The sequence below is a fragment of the Aquarana catesbeiana genome, linkage group LG06, assembly GCF_042186555.1.
Source record: "Aquarana catesbeiana isolate 2022-GZ linkage group LG06, ASM4218655v1, whole genome shotgun sequence".
NCBI classification, from domain to species: Eukaryota; Metazoa; Chordata; class Amphibia; order Anura; family Ranidae; genus Aquarana; species Aquarana catesbeiana.
The window spans coordinates 354,723,252-354,741,919 of NC_133329.1; the positions used below are offsets into that span (position 1 = coordinate 354,723,252).

Sequence of the window (18,668 nt, forward strand, 5' to 3'; positions counted from 1 at the left end):
AAAAATTTGCACGGTCACTGCACTAATGACACTGGCTGGGAAACGGTTAACAACAGGGGCGATCAAAGGGTTAAATGTGTTTCTAGCCTGTGTTTTACCAAACTGTGGGAGGTGCTTGTACTAGTGGAAGGCATAGATCCGTGTTCCTGCTTTGCAGGATTAATTCCTTCCCCGCTGACAGAACGGCAATCTGCCTCGTTTACATAGGCAGACTGCCTTTCTGCCCGTGTAACGATCAATAGGTGGGTGCCGGCAGACATTAAGTCCACTGTGCCTGCTGATTGGCTATGAATAATCAGAGTGGGAGCGGCCCGCTGGCGGCGCACCTGTGCACCTACAATCCAGAAGCATACTAGGTACATGGTCCAGCGCAGGAGAGCCGCCTTGCCACCGCACATATACAGTATGCAGTCAGCATGTGGTTAAGGAGCCAAAAAATAAAATTCAAAATTTAATTAAAAAAAAAACTTTATTCCAACAATTTTTTTATGGACGAAACACATCATACTGTATATGATAAGAAAACTCAGGAACAGTATTATACAGACACATCCAATTTATAAATATTCCGTACCATAAAGTAAATTTCTGATATAAATACATTTTGTGATAAACATAGGTAGCCAGAGACCTTTAGCAAAACCAAGTTTACCTGACTACCCTGGCACGATATCTTTCTAAATTGGATGTGCCTCTATGATACTATTTCTGGGTTTCCTGATAATATATGATGCGTCTTATCTGTAAAAAAAATGTTGCAATAAAGTATTTTTTATTATATTTTGGATTTTATTTATTAGCACCTTAAAGGTCCCACTGTGTATGTAAATTTCTCTCTGTAGCTCTATTTTCAGGATGAAGTGTCACCCATCAATCCCAGTTCTGAATTATGCCAAAACTAAACTCAATGCAAACAGCTAAATACACAAATCCTACCAAAGTGATGTCCACGAGTCCCTCGGCCGTCTGGGACTCTCCTCCTGATTGGCTGAGACACAGCAGTGGCGCTATTGGCTCCCATGGCTGGCAATCAAAGTCAGAAAGAGGGGGTGGGGCCGGATGGCAGCTCCGTGTCCGAATGGACACACAAAGCTGTAGCTCGGCTCGTGTGCCCCCATAGCAAGCTTCTTGCTGAGTGGGCACTCAACAGGAGTGAGGGGTTAAGGAGCAGCGAAGAAGGCCCCAAGAAGAGGAGAAATCCACTGCACAGAGCAGGTAAGAATAACATGTTTGTTATTTAAAAAAAAAAAGAAAAACGAGACAATCACTTTAAGAAATTTATAGCTCAGTTGTTATTTCCCCCCCCCCCCCCGAGGGAGGAGGGTTAAAACCTCTGTCATGTTTTTATTTCTGCTTGTGTCACCGATAGGGAGATTTACTCTCACCTTCTGATCTATCTCATTCATATGAATGCTGGCCATCACATGACTGGATTGTTTCCAATCCTATCATGCGGGTCTGGTTCAGGGCAAAGTGGATGGAAACATCAGCACACTCCCCAGCATAGTTTTGCAGGGCTTTACCTCTAGCTGTCAGACCCCTGGTGATGCCAGAATAGGGGGGAGGTGCTCAGGCTGTAGGGTGTCAAGGGGGAAGGGAGCCTCTGACACTTCCACGTGTGCTGAATGTGGCTCAAAACTAAAAACTGAATTACGCAAAAATTAAAAAAAAACACTGAATTCCAAGGAGCTACAGTAATCACTACATGCCTACTTTTATTAATGATTTTATTTTTAATACAAATGATTTTATTTAAAAGGGTATGAACTTGAAAAATAATCTTCACGTACAGGAATACAACATGGAACAAGTAGTAGAAAGTCATGAGAATGATTAAAATGTACATAAATCAATTATATGTTATAGGATGACCAGTAGGGACCATGTGGTCCAGACAGATACATATCGTCCCATCAACTGAGTAACGTGGGGAGGATGCCTCGTAGGAGAATTCTCACTGTAAGCTGACGATGTGGAAGGCCTCACCACGTTACCAGATTCCTTCTGCTTCCAAGTTAACAGATAACATGTAAATAAACCATAAACAAAAAATAAGAAAGGAAAAGTTCAAACATTGTGAGGTAAAAGAGAAAAGGTTACGGGAAACCATGTTGGGAAGTGCTGCCGACAGTGCATCTTAAAATAGGGGATCAGTATTAGAGAGGTAAGTGAGAATAAAGTAAGGTCAGGGGGACCAGGATTTCCATTTCAGATCATAGATGTGCATGGTATCCATGATAGTATGGAAGACTTTCTCCATGAGCTGAATAGCTGCCATACGTCTAAGGACCTGATCCCAAGGGACCCCAGGGGTACGCCAAAATAAGGCGATTGACCAATGGACCGCACTAAAAAGAGTGTGGGGTAGTTTTTGTTCGGGGGGGTGGATCCAGGTATTTTTGCGAAGAATAAGCATATCTGATGGGTGGGAGTTGTCTGGACACCTGTGATCTCTGCTACCTTAGCGGTTACCTTTTGCCATAGGTCCCTCAGAGCTATGCAACTCCAGAAAATGTGCAGGTGGGTCCCTTTCTCGGGGCAGCCTCTGAAGCAGGTCTCTGAAACAGTGGGGTAGAATTTATGTAACTTAGCAGTGGTATAGTACCATCTAGTGTGTAGCTTTACCACTGTTTCTTTCACAGCCACTGATTTTGTGCATTTATGCATGTTGGAGATCTGGACTAACCACTCTTCAGAGGAAGCTACACCCCAGTCTCTACCTCCCAGCTGGTGATGGCAGAGGATTTTTCTGGAAGGCCAAGGTTGCACAAGAAGCTATATAATAGGGAGATTGTCCCCTTGTCTCTAGATGAGGGGCCACACAGATCCTCAAATATTAAAACGGGGTTAGCTGCTGCCCTGGGGTGTGTATTGAAATACTTTTATTAATTATGTTCAGATGACAATGTTTACTGTGGTGACATTGGTTTAATAAAACTGGAGCACTCAGAATCTGGTCCAACTGTGCATAGTAACCAATCAGATTGTTCAATTAAGCTTTGACAATAAAACCTAGAAGCTGATTGATTACCATGCACGTCTGTATCAGATTCTGTACACCAGTTTTAGTAAATCTCCCCCACTGTCTCTTACACTTGTTTTAAAGCTCATTTACAAGTAGTTTAACACTGTGCATTGTTCCTGTAACGCAGATCTTTATTTTGACCATAAGATAGCACAATTTCCAATACAGGAGTGCAGGGTTGCTTGAACTTGCATGCTGGAAACAGAACTTTCCAACAGTTTAGCTGAGATCAAACTACACACCCCAGGAGCACTTGTCAGTGGGCAGGAGCATATAAGGCCTCATGCACACTGGGCGTTATAAAAAAAAAAAAAAAGCCAGTAGAGTTAGCTGTGGAAAGCTGTAGCTGTAGAATTAGTTTTTCAGCGTTTTTTTCAGTAGCGTTTTTTAGCAAAATTATACTCCCACAAAATCGTATGGCTCAAAAAAGTCTAGCACACTTAACAGCTTCTACCAATACTATTAGCAGGTTATCTGACTGAGTTAACCCCGCTATCCCCTGCTAGCCGCTCAACTTCAACTTCTCCATTTAAAAGGGACATACATCTTACAATCTTTCTACCCCCCTTCCCTTTTCTTAAAGTGACTGTTACAAGCAATTTAACCACCAGAGTGCATGCCCACATACTGCCTGAAATTTAAACGTAATCTCTTCTGTCTGAGGGCCTACAAGTGAGGTAGCCTTGCATTTTGTTACCTTCCTTTGCCCACTTAGAGAAAATCTCTTGGCCCAAGAGTTATCGTTTACATCTTCATTCCTGTAGGATGGGTGGATGTATCTCAAAGTGATACTGCATAGTGATGTTTTGTCCCTTTACTGTATTAACTTGTTTAGTGATAACTTTGCTTAACTTTATTTGCCCTCCCTACTATTCTTTGACCCTAATACAAGCTAATCTTTATTTTACCAGTGTGTGCATATTCTTCCTTTGTGAGACAGCCAGGGAACTACCTGGCCAATGTACTTTGGTGGTGTCAGCAGGGGTGGTGTTCTGCCTAGTGCTCAGAGATGAACAGAGAACCCCAAAATATGCAGTGGCTTCTGTGGGGGTAGCGCTACCTAAGCCCTTATTGGCCTCTGTAGCTGCTGGCACTAAGGAGCAATTAATTCTAAACATTTACAGCACAAGCACTGAAGCTATTCCAGCCTTTTAGACTGCTTAGCTATTCCTATTCACCCTCCCAGAGCTCCTGCTTTGTGTTAAAGGTTAGAAGAAGGGAAGGCTGTTGAGACAGAGGTTGTCCATCAGTGCCCATCAGTGCCGCAAAACAGTGCCACCTATCATTGCCCATATGTGCTGCCTATCAGTGCCCATCAGTGCCACCTATCAAGGCCCATCAGTGTTGCCTATCAGTGCCCATCAGTGCCACCTATCAAGGCCCATCAGTGCTGCCTATCAATTCTCATCAGTGCGGCATATTAGTGCCCCCTCATCAGTGTTACCTCATCTGTGCCCTTCAGTGCCACTTCATCAATGACCATCAGTGCAGCCTATCAGTGCACATCAGTGAAGGAGGAAAATTACTTATTTACAAACTTTTCTGACAGAAACTATGAAAAACTTTTTTTTTTTTTTTCACAATTTTCGGTCTTTATTCATTTTTATAGCAAACAATCAAAAACCCAGCAGTGATTAAATACCACCAAAAGAAAGCTCTATTTGTGTTTTTTTTAAAAATTATAAAAAATTAATTTGGGTACAGCATTGCATGACTGCACAATTGTCATTCAAAGTGTGACAACGCTGAAAGCTGAAAATTGGCCTGGGCAGGAAGGGGGTAAAAGTGCACTATATTGAAGCAGTTCATATCACTTTAATTCCATTTACTGCTTGTTAAAGGGTAAGTTCACCTTTACAGAAAAATCTGTAAGGTGAACTTACACTGGACCCTCTCCTCATCCCCCCGGTCCCGCTGACCTGGAGTCCGGTGATCACCCGCACTGACACATCAGGTCGCCGCTTCACCTGTCCAGAGCTTAGAAATCTCCTGCGGCTCAAATTCCTAAACAGGGTACGTATAGGAGCATTCTAATTGGTTGGCGCCATCACATGGGTGGCGCTGACCACTCAGAACCCACATAAATGTCCTGTCACTGCAGGCGAAGAGGAGAGAAAGCCGTGGGGATTTCCAATCCCCAGACTGGTAAAGCAACGATACGGTGTGTCAGAACGGGGAATCGCTGGACTCCAGGTTAACGGGACCAGGTGCGATGGGAAGGGGCTCCAGTGTAGGTTCACCTTACAGATTTTCTGTAAAGGTGAACTTACACTTTAATGTGAAAACTGAAACAAATTAGCAGCCTATTAAAAGTTCAAATAAAAACAACTGTGTATGCATTAATACTCACTTTCAATCCAGAGCTGTCCTCGCAATGCTACAGTTTCAACACAAGATGTCCTTGAGCTTAATAATGGCCACCATCATCCAACGCATTTCATCTGAGCTCAGGTTGTCATGTACCTTTCCCCAGCCTGTTCTGCTCTGCTGCTCTGCTTTTTACTTCTATCAGTATGCTCCATGACAACAGTCAAAACTGACATGGCTCCTTGTGCTACTTCTTCATTTTCCATTCTGAGCTCTGCTGTACAGGGATTACAAGAGGCTTATACCAATTGAAATTCAGGTACCTACACTGCATTTTTAAAAATGCATTTAATGGGGTATTAACTAATACAGAGCCGCATTAAATTTAAGTCTTTCATATCTACCTAGAATTCAGCTTTCAGAATATGGAATGTACCATTAAAATAAGAACTGGATATATGTACTGACTACATCATACGTAGAGTATGCCATAGCACACAACCAATTAGGAGAGGCTTTTCAGACCTTTTTTGGCACTGCAGTATTTTCCAAATTAGTAGTCTGCAATGATGGCTCATGGTCCGCATGTAGCCCTTTGCTTGCCTTTATCTTGCCCTATTTCTTCCACTGCTACAAGACGCTATTCCTCCCATTGGACACCAACAATAGGGCATCATTCCTGCCACTGACACCAGTGATGGGGAACTATCTCTCCCATCGATACCAGAGATGGAGCACTATTTCTCTAATAACAATGATGGGACAATATTCCTCTAACTAATACTAATGATGGGACCCAATTTCTACAACTAATACCAATGATGGGGCACTATTCCTCCAACTAATACCAATGATGGGCCTCTATTCCTTCAATTAATACCAAAAATCCTCCTCCTTTTGACCATAAGTTCTATGAAAGTGTTTTGGTCCCACTAACTACCAAGCTTGAGACAATGTTTACTTCCACTGATGCCTGGATGTTTTCCATTCCCACTTGCAACAGTCTCCCCCCCTTAAAGTCTAGGGTGAGCTACATACAGAGTGCAGGGTTCAGGACTGTTATGTACAGAGTGTAGAGTCAGGGGGTGTGCTGTGTACAGTGTGCAGGGTTTGGGGGTGCGCTATGCACAGTGTGCAACTCCCATCCCCCCTAAGCTTCCTCGCATCTCTCTCTCCTACTCTGCCTGACTCTAGTGCCACCCTGTGTAGATGGCACTGCCTTGCAGGGAGATTGTTCACGCTCTCAGATTCTGTAGATCTGTCTCTGCGATGCCCCACCATGAGTGCATGGGATTGGTTAGTTCTGAGAGCTACTGAGACCAAAGGCTTCTGTGTTTACAAGTGACAGCGGGGAGGGGGAGCGGAGGGTGAGAACCACATTTCGGCTACAAAACTGGGTGCAAGGGCAGCATGACAAGGCCTGGCAGGCCGGATTCAGCCCACGTCTTTGACATCCAGTAAAACCTTGGATTGCGAGCATAATCCGTTCCAGAAACATGCTTGTAATCCAAAGCACTTGTATATTAAAGCGAATTTCCCCATAAGAAATAATGGAAACTCAAATGATTCGTTCCACTTATTTATAGGTCCTTTAGTGTATAGTGCATATAAAAAGATTATAGCAATGCGACCAGCTTGTGTAACCATAAAATGTCCATCCACAAATGGAAGCCTCCACAAGGGGATTAGAAGCAAAATCCAGCAGGAGCTACAGAGTATAAAAGAGAAGAGAGGCGCCTCTAAGTGTAGCAATATGTTGCTAAATGTTGTACCTTCATTAAATGTACCCATATTGCTACACTTAGAGGTGCCTCTCTTCTCTTTTATACTCAGTTGTGACATTATGCTACGTGTATATCAAGACATCGCTTGTATATCAAGTCAAAATGTATTTAAAAATGTTGTTTGTGTTGCAAAACTCTCTCAAACCAAGTTACTCTTAAACCAAGGTTTTACTGTATGTGGTTTAGGTTTGGAGACCGTGTTCTAGATGGTTAAATGGCTAACAGTGCTCCCCAAGCCCCATTTCACTAATTCCCTGTTTTCTACATCCTGCACTGATGAGAGATAACAAGCACTACACACTCTACTCATGTTCACACTTAAGCATGCACATGCATAATGCACCACAATAAAAAAAATGCATAATCCTTTTTTAACAATGCAGTGCAACACAACACACAGTTTACTGTATGCATTGTAGTGTGCTTTGTGCTCTACTGTACAATGTGTTGGGGTAGAGCAGGTGCATTTCTATGTGTTGTGGTAATGCACATTTTAGTGCTTTGCCACAAAGCACAGGAGTACGTGGGGCCCTCAACATTTTGGGGGTATCTGTTCCATAAACCAGTTATGGTACAGAATAAATGTTTGTTTTTTTAAGGTGAAAAATATGTGAATATTTCCAATTATAAGAAGGCATTGCTGTATTTTACATCTAGGCAGACCAATAAAAGATTAATTCTTGGTTGTCATGAGCTCAGACATATATGTAATATTTGTGTTCTATATTTTCATTAGGTTATCCAATTTACGGTTTAATATATTCTGTTATAACTAAATAAGACATTCATATTTTCCTTAGTGACTAGCCACTTCGGTCACATGTAAATGAGAAATGTAATATTTTTCCAAGCCGCAAATGTTTTAGTCATGTTGAATTTTCAGCTGTTTATGTGACTGACCTTTTGCTTTCATTTCCATAGATATGACACATGAGAATATAACTGCTTCAAAGACACTCTTCGATCATGGCTGGGTGCTGTTTCCATGACCTAAATTCCGTTCCTGAATTGTGACCTCATGATAGCTGATCTCCTACACAAGAGCTGCATGAATTCTGTTTTACATTCTTATTGTTTTATCAATTTAGACCTTTCAGCTGCCTATAAACAACAAATTCCAACATGGTTTTGTGGCTCTGGCCCTAGCTGTGGTCATTATAACTAGTGCTTATAACCTCTCTAGCTGAGGAAGAAATGCAAGTCCCATGACATCCTGCCAGAAGCTTGTTATCCATCTTTGGAAGAATTTCAAGCCCCAATATGCTCTGGTGGCCCCTGTCTCTTCAGACAAGGAAGACCTCTAAGTGCCACCATGCTCTGCATACTCTGGAGGAACTAGAGGTCTGAGCATGCCATGCCAATTTGAGAAATAACTGTACATCCCAGCATGTCTGGCATACAATAAGAGCATTTGGCTCTCAAGTTAAGGAGGAAGAAGAAGATCCAGCATTTTTGCTCAATATAACCTCCATCTGACAAGCAACTAAAACTCTCAGCATCTCCTCCAACTAGTCATACAAGGAGAACATGTTCCAGCATTCCCTACCGAATTCCAATCTGTTAACTTCAAATATTAACATAATGTGCTTTCCTTGAACCCCCACCTCTTAAATAACTACAAGTCCAAGAATACCCTTCCAGCCTTTGACCTTGAAGGTCAAAAGGAATGAAAGTTTACACCCTCAGAAGTCAGAGATCATAGCTTTTCCCAAGGCGGTAGGCCTTATCTGCTCGAGATAAGGGGGGTCAAACCATAACCAAAGGCCACAAACCAAGTATACAACAAAAAAGATATAAGCGGAGAGGAACTGTTAGGCCTTACCTGGTGACAGAGTGCCTGGAATAGCTCACTGCTTGCAGACAGCATGACTCCACCACTCACAGAAGCCACCACAAATTCTATTTATTATCTCCGTCCAGAATCCAAGACCCATTTATTTCCCCATTGTTATGTGAAATCATAAATGAAAATAAATAAATAAAATAAAAATGTAGTCGTTGTGTGATTTTGCTCTAGCAGCTCTCTGCTGTGCAGCCCCCCATATCTGCGCTGTTATCACACTAATGCTATCTGAACAAGCTCAGCTTAGTGCCCAAAGCTATTCAGCTTCGGCCAACGAGAGAGCATGTCGCATCTTTCAAGCTCATCACTGTCACGGGAAAATCCATCTTGCTGCCATGGATTTATTTCTGTTCTGTCTCTGTAGCCAACCAAAGGAAGTCCACATTGACTGGAAAATGTGCACACGGAATGTTACCCTTTCCCTTAGAATGTATAGATTATTACAGTGGGGGGGGGAAGCCTGACTCAGAATATATCATCATTTTAAAAGTAAAAACTATAGGTTCCCCTCCCCCTCTCTGCCTTTGTACGTGGTGTTCTGTCACAGGCAAGCTGAATGGTGAATCTCTGTGTGTGTGACAGATGCTTGCTCCTGTCACATGGACCCTCCTCCTCTCTGCATCCCATACCGCTCTCAATTGACAATGACTAACAGCATGTGTCACTAGATCTGAAAGAACTCCACTGACAGCCTACAGATATATGCAGGCTTATTCTAGAATGCAAAGAGCAATGCGTAGGGGGGCTTATTCACATGCTCAGTGCTCTCTGAAGAGCGATCTGCCTGATTTAACCCTGTAAACAGCACACCAACGCACCACAATTGTGCGCACTGCATGCAATTGCAGGGCAGTTGCAGTGTGACCCCACAGACTTAAATTGGTTGCATTCAGCAGCTGTTACGCCTGCCAAATGCAACACGCTGTTTAATTTTTCCCGCTGCTGTGAAGCACAGCATTGCAGCCACAATATGTGTACAGCCCTGAGTAGCTACATGCCTTGGTTCAGGTGAGCAAAAAAAAAAAAAATGTAGCTCAATCATCAATTTTTACTTCAAATTTCAATTTAGTTTTAGTCATAGTCTTTTGACCAAAATGCTGTTTTAGTCATCTTAATTGTTTTAGTCTTAGTCCTAATTTAGTCAAATAAAATAGTGTTAAGTTAGTTGAAGAAAATATTTCTAACACCTCCTAACCGCACGTGTGAATAAAGCCTAAAGGCTTATACACACTATAATATATATATAATAATATATTATTATATATATAATATATACATTTTCGTCCAAAGAATTTTCGTACAATTTTCGTATAGTGTGTGCACAACTTTGAGCAACCGATTCCAAATTTTCATCTGAAAATTCCCGAAGGGACAAACTCCAACATTTTTCTCATCTGGGAACAGAACGAACAATTTTCGTTTCATGTGTACCATTTTCATAAGATTTTGGTTCAAGAAAAATCAGAAAAGAAAGACTGCACATGATCAGAAACAATAAACAACAAAAAAAAAAGCCTTTCTCAAATGAGAATTTTCGTTCATCGTCTCCGATTTGCTGTGAGGCATCAAGAAAAAAATTGGACCCAAACACACCTCCAAGATGACCACTGCCTTGCTAAAGAAGCTGAGGGTAAAGGTGACGGACTGACCAAGCATGTCTCCAGACCTAAACCCTATTGAGCATCTGTGGGGCATTCTTAAATGAAAGGTGGAGGAGCGCAAGATCTCTAACATCCACCAGCTCTGTGATGTATTCATGGAGGAGTGGAAGAGGACTCCAGTAACAACCTGTGAAGCTCTGGTGAACATCATGCCCAAGAGGGTTAAGACAGTGCTGGAAAATAATGGTGGCCACACAACATATTGGCACTTTGGGCCTAATTTCGATATTTTCACTTAGGGGTGTACTCACTTTTGTTGCCAGCAGTTTAGACATTAATGGCTGTGCGTTGAGTTATTTTGAGGGGACAGCAAATTTACACTGTTATACAAGCTGTACACTCACTACTTTACATTGTAGCAAAGTGTCATTTCTTCAGTGTTGTCACATGAAAAGATATGATAAACTATTTACAAAAATGTTAGGGGTATACCCACTTTTGTGAGATAATAATAATAATAATAATAATAATATGGTGTACATACTAGCTAACAACTTTTCAGGGCCTATTTAATAAATAAATAAATAAAAAGAGGAGTTTAATTCCACTTAAAATGCCCCCAAAGTGAATAACTGTACTACAGTATATAATCGACCCCTATAGTTGAGGTCCTCCACCCCCCTTATTAATTTTGTTGCCCTTGGCTGCATTATTACTATATCAGCAACATCTTTCCAGAGGACTGGTGACCAAAACTAAACTGCATATTTAGGATGAGGCCACACTAGTGTTGTAAAGAGGTAGAATTATTGATTTATCTCTGGAATGTATTCCTGTTTTAATAGATGAGAATATTTTGTAGACATGTGCATTCGTTTTCGTCCGAATGCATTTTCATTCGAATTTTGAGTATTTTCGTTATCGTTTTAACAAACGATAACAAATGTGCAGAATCCGAAAAAGGAAAGATCCGACATAAACAAATGCTTTATTTTCGTTTTCGTTGTGACAACAGTTCGATATAAGTAGGAGATTCGACATGACGATGACAATAGCGATCTGTGTCCATCGAACCTGTGGTCGAATGTGCCTAACCTTAGCTCTATTAGTCCAAGATTATTCTACATAGAGAGAAAAGATTCAACATAGAGAGAAAAGATTCGACATTATAGAGACAATAGCAAAAAAGGTCGAATGTGCCTAACCTAACTCTATTAGTCCAAGATTATTCGACATAGAGAGAAAAGATTCAACATGAAGATTCGACGAAGCAGTCGCCACGGGTGGACATTTATGGTCAAATGCTCCGCCCATAGGCTATAGAAGAATTCTAATGTTGGTTGACTAGTAATAATAATTAATAAATATAATTATTGCTAGTGTCATACAACATTAGAATTCTACTATAGCTTGTAGGCGGAACATTCGACCGGAAATGTACGATTGTGGCTTCGTACAGTTTAGCTGCTCCGTCGAATCTTCTTAGAACATTCGACAGATACCATAAGCCTTCAATGACAGATTCGACCTTAATTATTTCGGATTTTCGGACGAATGCATTTTTTAACGAAACAAAATAAATGAAAATGAATTTCGGGAGTAACTAAATAAATTTATTTTTTGGACGAAGACGAAATATTTCAGTGTGCACATGTCTAGTATTTTGCTAGTATTGTTAGCTGTGGCTTGGCATTGCATGCTATTGCTAAATCTGTTGTACTGAAAGAGAATTTAATTACGTAAATCACTACAAAAAATTAATGAACCTTAACATGTACTGACACATATATGTGATTTTTTTTAACTGTTATGTAAAAATAAAAATGATATATTTATTCTATATTGGCTGTACCCAATGGTACCGTAAAAGTCCCATATGCTTTTTTTCTGGTGTTTGTGTATAGTAATTATAATTGGGGGATGTGGTGTCTAGACCTGTCAACCAACTGCTTCAATTTGGGAATTACTAAAGTTTCATTTAATTAACAAAGAGAAATCCAGTAACCCATGACAGCCCAACAACAATCATGTAGCAGTAATTCAACAGTGCTAGATTGATACAAATTGAAAGTTAAAGTGGAAGTAAACCCATCCATAAAACGGTTTCATTTCTGGCACGTGCTGGAAATGTAACACTCCCATCATCACCCAGCATCATGGCAGTTGTAGATTAAACAGAGGCCAAGATGGCAGATTCCTTGGCCGAAAACGATAGGGGGGTTTACTTACACTTTAATTGCTTGCTTAGGATTACTGCATTTTGAACATCACCGCTGTGTTTTGTGCTGATTTACTAAATATGATACCAGTTTTTTTCTCTATTAAAAGATCTCAGTTTTGTACCAATCCTGGCTTTAACATCAGAGTTAAATGATTCACCACTCATAAGGCCCATCTGTCACTATGCAGGCTGTAAAGAATTTGCAACACTTTTCTGGTGGTATGGGTGAATTAGAAAGTCCTGTGCCTAACTAATAAAAGTCTTGTGACATTACCGTTAATTGTTGCGACATATTCAGGTAGTTCTTATGCATGCCACTTTCACAATGTGTCACTATGGCTGTGACAAATTCAAGAACAATTACTGTCATTTTGGAGATAGGGAAAATCGGAAGTAAGTAGGACCAAGACTTTGCTGGCTTGCAGAGACAGTCCAGGGTGCCAAGAGTGAGACCCCTGTGTGTATAATATACACTATATTGTTAAAAGTATTGGGATGCCTGCCTTTACATGCACATGGAATTTAATGGCATCCCAGTCTTAGTCCGTAGGGTTCAATATTGAGTTGGCCCACCCTTTGCAGCTATAACAGCTTCAACTCTTCTGGAAAGGCTGCCCACAAGGTTTAGGAGTGTGTCTATGGGAATGTTTGACGATTCTTCCAGAAGTGCATTTGTGAGGTCAGGCACTGATGTTGGATGAGAAGGCCTGGCTTGCAGTCTCCACTCTAATTCATCCCAAAGGTGTTCTATGGGGTTGAGATAAGTCAAGTTCCTCCACCCCAAACTCGCTTCTCCAAGCTTTTATGGACCTTGCTTTGTGCACTGGTGTGCAGTCATGTTGGAACAGGAAGGGGCCAACCCCAAATTGTTCCCACAAAGTTGGGAGCATGAAATTGTCCAAAATCTCTTGGTATGCTGATGCCTTGAGAGTTCCCTTCACTGGAACTAAGGGGCCAACCGCACACCATAATTCCCCCTCCACCAAATGATTTGGACCAGTACACAAAGCAAGGTCCATAAAGACATGGATGAGTGAGTTTGGGGTGGAGGAACTTGACTGGCCTGCACAGAGTCCTGACCTCAACCCGATAGAAAACATTTGGGATGAATTCGAGCAGAGACTGTGAGCCAGGCCTTCTCTCCAACATCAGTGCCTGACCTCACAAATGCCCTTCTAGAAGAATGATCAAGCATTCCCATAGACACACCCCTAAACCTTGTGGACAGCCTTCCTAAAAGAGTTGAAGGGATTTTCTATCACTTCCTTTTTTGGCTATGGGACAGGAAGTGAAAGAAAAAAAAAAACAGGCATTATAAATTATTAAAGTTTTGCCTATAGTTCTACTTTAAATGCGAGAGGTACTGAATCTGATTTGATATTAGCCACTTACAGTCTGTACAGAAGAATTCAGAGAGGAAGAGGGATAAGCAGCACAAGCAGCCAGTCAGTGGTGTTACAATGCAAGGAGACGTGCTGATAGGAAGAGAGACCAGAGAGGCAGAGAGATGAGCTCATCGAAGCACTACTTCTCCTTTCACTGTCCGATCGCATGGTGGGGATGGGGAGGAGATCTGTAAGCGAAAGTAAATCCGAAGCAGAGAAGGATCAGGTCCCCTTACCTTCTAGACAGGGTTTGGTTGTGCAGCAGAGCTGTGTAAACCTCAGGAGTGGGTGGACAGAAATAAAAGTCCTTAGGCAAGCAAAACAGTTCACTGATATGTATTTCACCTGTGTAACTGTTTGCTGGAATTCAGCTTCAAGAATACTTATAGAGAGGGCTGGACACTGATACATGGGCTGTAGGAAGGAAGGGCGTGGCTTAAATTAGTGGCACAGGAATTTTAGGGGCACCCACGGTACGCTGGGAGGGCCATCTATTAATCACCTTATGGTTCCTGCACTTGTATGCCAGTGTTGCTTCATACTTTTGAAATGACGGGTTCAATTTAAGCTGTCATTTCTTAGTTACACCTATAAAGAACAACATTTGGACAAGAAAGATGACAAATATGTCTCATCACTCACAGACAATTCACTGCAGTTTGCAATTAAAATCTATGGCGAATGCATTGACAGCTATGTAGGTGGATTTCAGCACCACGGACAGCGGCAGCATTCATGTAAGTGTCCAATTCCATAATAAAAAACGCAAAAAAACAAGGATTATCATAGGCCACACAAGAAAAAAATCTGAACTCACTCCCAAAGAACTATATTTAAAAAAGCATGGACAGTGAGAAATAGAGCACGGGGCAAGCCAAAAGGTTCCAGCAGCTGCTTCCCTAGCCATAATAATCACTACATGAGAAATGGTCTTATGGGTATTAAGCCAGTAGGAGAATGGAAAACCAAGACATCTCACTATGATTGATAACAGTGGACCTCTGCATAAAGTATGGGCTCTCTGTGATCTTTGCAAAATGTAATATGAAAAAGAAAATGTAAAAAATGTTCTTTCACATATAATTCCCGATTAGAAGCAGCAGAGCTCTTTTATAAATGTGACCTATCAGTAAAGGCATACCTTGCTCACTCTTGCTTTCTGATTACTGGATTAAATTGATGGTGCCATCAGGGCTGGGATAGATAGGGGGGCAGAAGGGGAACCTGCCCTGAGCACAATATATGAAATGTGGAGGGGAACGAAAAGGGAGATTTGGCCACTCTGTTCCCTGACACCTCACTAAAAGCACTGACTGCAACATCACCTATATAGTTGCTGGACTGCTCTCTTTTCACTTCAATAGTGGTCTACCATTGTGAGGAGAGAGTGGGGCCCGCTGAGAACACACCTCTACCCAGTCACTGTGTCAGAAACCATGAATCAGACCAAGACCGAAGTACAGTTGAATCACACTTGTTTAATAATAAAAGTAAATAGAACAAATGTAGTCAAAACATAGCCAAAGTTCAGTAACCGTAGTAACGGATAGTCAGACAAGCCAGAAAGTCAGGCAGCCAGGAATCAGCATAGTGGAACAGCAAGCAGGATCTGGAGCCAGAAGGAATGTCAGCCAAGCAAGTCTTTAACAGGAGCACAGGAGAAAGTCTCTGGAATGTTGAACAAGGTGAAGCCAGAGATCATCTGGGCTGGACAGCTTAAGTAAGCAGGACTGATGAGCAGGATATCATCAACAGGTCACTGTGGAGAGATAGGAGCTGGCTATTAGCCAACAACTGAGCGGCCAGCTCAGAGAAGGAAGGGCTCAGCCCAGCCCTGACACACTGTCTAATTAAAACTCTCACCTACCCCCTCTTCTCAACTAGTATACATTTCATGGTTTACCTAGTTCATGCACAGTCTCATGCATGAGCAGGTCCCCCCCCCACCCCCCTCCCTTTGTAAAAGGGGTGGCCACTTGGTAGGTTGTGGGGGTTTGTGGGGTCGGGGATATCCAATACATGTTTCCGAAATAATTTGCAAACGCCACTTTAGGTGACATTTAAGGACTGTCCTTTCCACATGGGACTGGATGCTGGAGACATTGGGGTTTCCATACATTTCCTGGAGCTGCGATGCCCACCTGGGGCCTTCCTCTCACCCTCCATTTTGTCCTTGCGCAGGGGGACTGGTGGGCACTCGATGTGCATCAATGTCACGCACTGTGCGCATGGCATCACTTGTGGCTCCGGAACGTGGTTTGTCATCTTCGTACCATATCAGGGGTGACTTCCTTGGCACCAAGTGCCAAACGAATATTGCTGCTCAGGCGCTGACGCCACCCCCCCCCCCCTTGCTGAGTATGCCAGTGTGGCGTTAGGGAGTGGCTTAGAGGCGTGGCCCCACTATAAATATCACTTCCAGGTTGAGCACTCACTTCCTGTTTCTTGCTCTGATTGTTGTACAACACACCTGTTTGGATCATGCTCTCTCATCTAGGATTCAGTTATCACTTGGCTACATTGTTCATTTTGGCTGTTTTGTTTCACTGGTTTTTCTTGGTGCTTTTTTCCCATCACTTACTCCTTTGGTGAGAGCTACATGTTTTCATTTTATATGTTATTATGTACTTTGATTCCTCACCTGGGTTCACTTTTACTGACACCATGCTTTTGGCTTTAGTCCTCACTATATCATTAGACATGCACTATCTACACTGACATATATTTTATTACACTCCACAGTGTCCTTTGCGACACACATTGCATCACTTTTGATTTCTAATGGGGACCCCACTTCCATGGTAGTCTATTTACCATTGCTTGTGTTGTCTTTGTGCCGCTGGCCACTGCCACCGCTACCGGAGATGAATCCCCCATCATGTCTTTGGCTCTCAGCACCCCATTTGGAACCTATAGCTGACTTGTGAGTAACCAGGGGAGATCCCCCCCCCTTCCCTTTTCCTTCCCCTCTATTTCTTTTTATCAAACACAAGATATATATTCACTTTATTGGAGATCCAAGTATATGTACCCTGCATTAGCTCCTGATGAGTGAAAAGAGCCCACGAAACGCATAGAGCCCTTTTTCGATGCTATGCTATTAATAGCATCTGATCATACTTGCTTTTACAATCAGGATTCATCAACGTATTTTTTTTATATTACTTAGAGATGTCTAGGTCACTAACCAACACCACCCACAACACGCTGGTGTGGCGATATGTATGTGTTACTAATGAGCAATACTATTTCTGTATTTTGTTATGACTCAACACGTGTATATGTACCAATAAACATGATATTATATATAGATCTTTTTCCCCACCTCATAGCCACAGTGCTGTATCTTGGCCTAGGCTGACAAGGCCCAGGCTTAGGGCGGCACTTTGCAGAGGGGCGTCAAAAAAGCTGCCCCCCCCCGCACGAAAAACACAGCTTCCTCCCGGTTCTTGCACGAAAAGAATCCTCGCCGGCTTGCGCCACACTTCTAGTGTAGCGCCAGTCTTACGGGGCAGACTGGGCGGAGGGGCAAGGTCCAGGAGGCAAATCAGTCTGGCACCCCCATAAAGCAGCTGCACTGCTACCTGCCAGTATGATAATACCGGCCAGTGATTGGCCTGGTGTTTGGACAGACAAGCGGCCGCACTTAATACAACTGACGGCCCCCAATACTAGTTAGCGCGTGGCACTGGCAAGTCTTAGCAGCCTAATGCTCCACCTACCCTCCTCCGTGGCATCCTTGGGAGGTCCGTGTCAATAGCACAGAGAAGAGAGGAGTCAAGCGGCAGCCCCCAAATATGGCGATGGCACTGGCACGCATCATGACCAATTTCAAACGATTTAATTTCTTTAAACATCCTGCCCTGGACCTGCAATAATCAATAGTCAATGAATGAGCTCAGGTAAGTAACACGGTGGGGGGGGGGGGGGGGCTGGTCACTGCCAGAAGTTTTTTTTACCTTAATGCATAAGATGCATTAAGGTGAAAAAACACGGGGGTTTACAACCCCTTTAATCCAGTGACATATTGTGATAGCACATATAGGCGAACAGGTCCTAGTTTAACAAAAAAAAAGTCCCAGATAATATAGCTCGGCTGTTATCATAAGCAGCAGGAGGGTACGTCCTCCCCCCTTCCTTCCGTCGCTCGCCCAGGCTCTCACATCCCACCGGGAGACCTGAGCAACCAGCGGGCACGTCTGCCAGCTGGCCGGAGACCCCAACAAGGCCGGAATCGGGTCTTCCAGTTTACTCGGATCCAACGGCACCAATTTTCCAAAATCGAAAGTATTAAAAAACGCTGATCTTGGCGTTTTGATTGCTTTTATGTGCAGAAGAGGGGTTTGGGGTCTTATAGACCCCAAATCCTACCATAAAGAGTACCTGTCATGGGCCTATTGCTGTCACAGGGATGTTTACATTCCTTGTGACAGCAATAAAAGTGATAAAAAAAATAATAATTCAAAAGTGGAAGGGGTGTGGTTTACAGATGACAGGGTGGG

At 42.5% G+C, this 18,668-nt stretch overlaps 1 protein-coding gene across 5 annotated transcripts in view; it reads right to left on the reverse strand.

Annotated features, from left to right (window-relative positions):
* SLC4A10 (solute carrier family 4 member 10) overlaps window positions 1–18,668 on the reverse strand; it is a 391,254-nt gene that overhangs the window by 297,828 nt on the left and 74,758 nt on the right. Inside the window, exon 1 of one of the 5 annotated variants that reach the window (XM_073634047.1) lies at window positions 8,939–9,509. The exons of the other annotated variants lie outside the window; for them this stretch is intronic. Within the exon in view, the coding sequence (XP_073490148.1) occupies window positions 8,939–8,983 (45 nt within the window). The 5' untranslated portion in view covers window positions 8,984–9,509. Of the gene's footprint in view, window positions 1–8,938; window positions 9,510–18,668 lie in introns of those variants that run through there. 5 annotated transcript variants of the gene reach the window in all.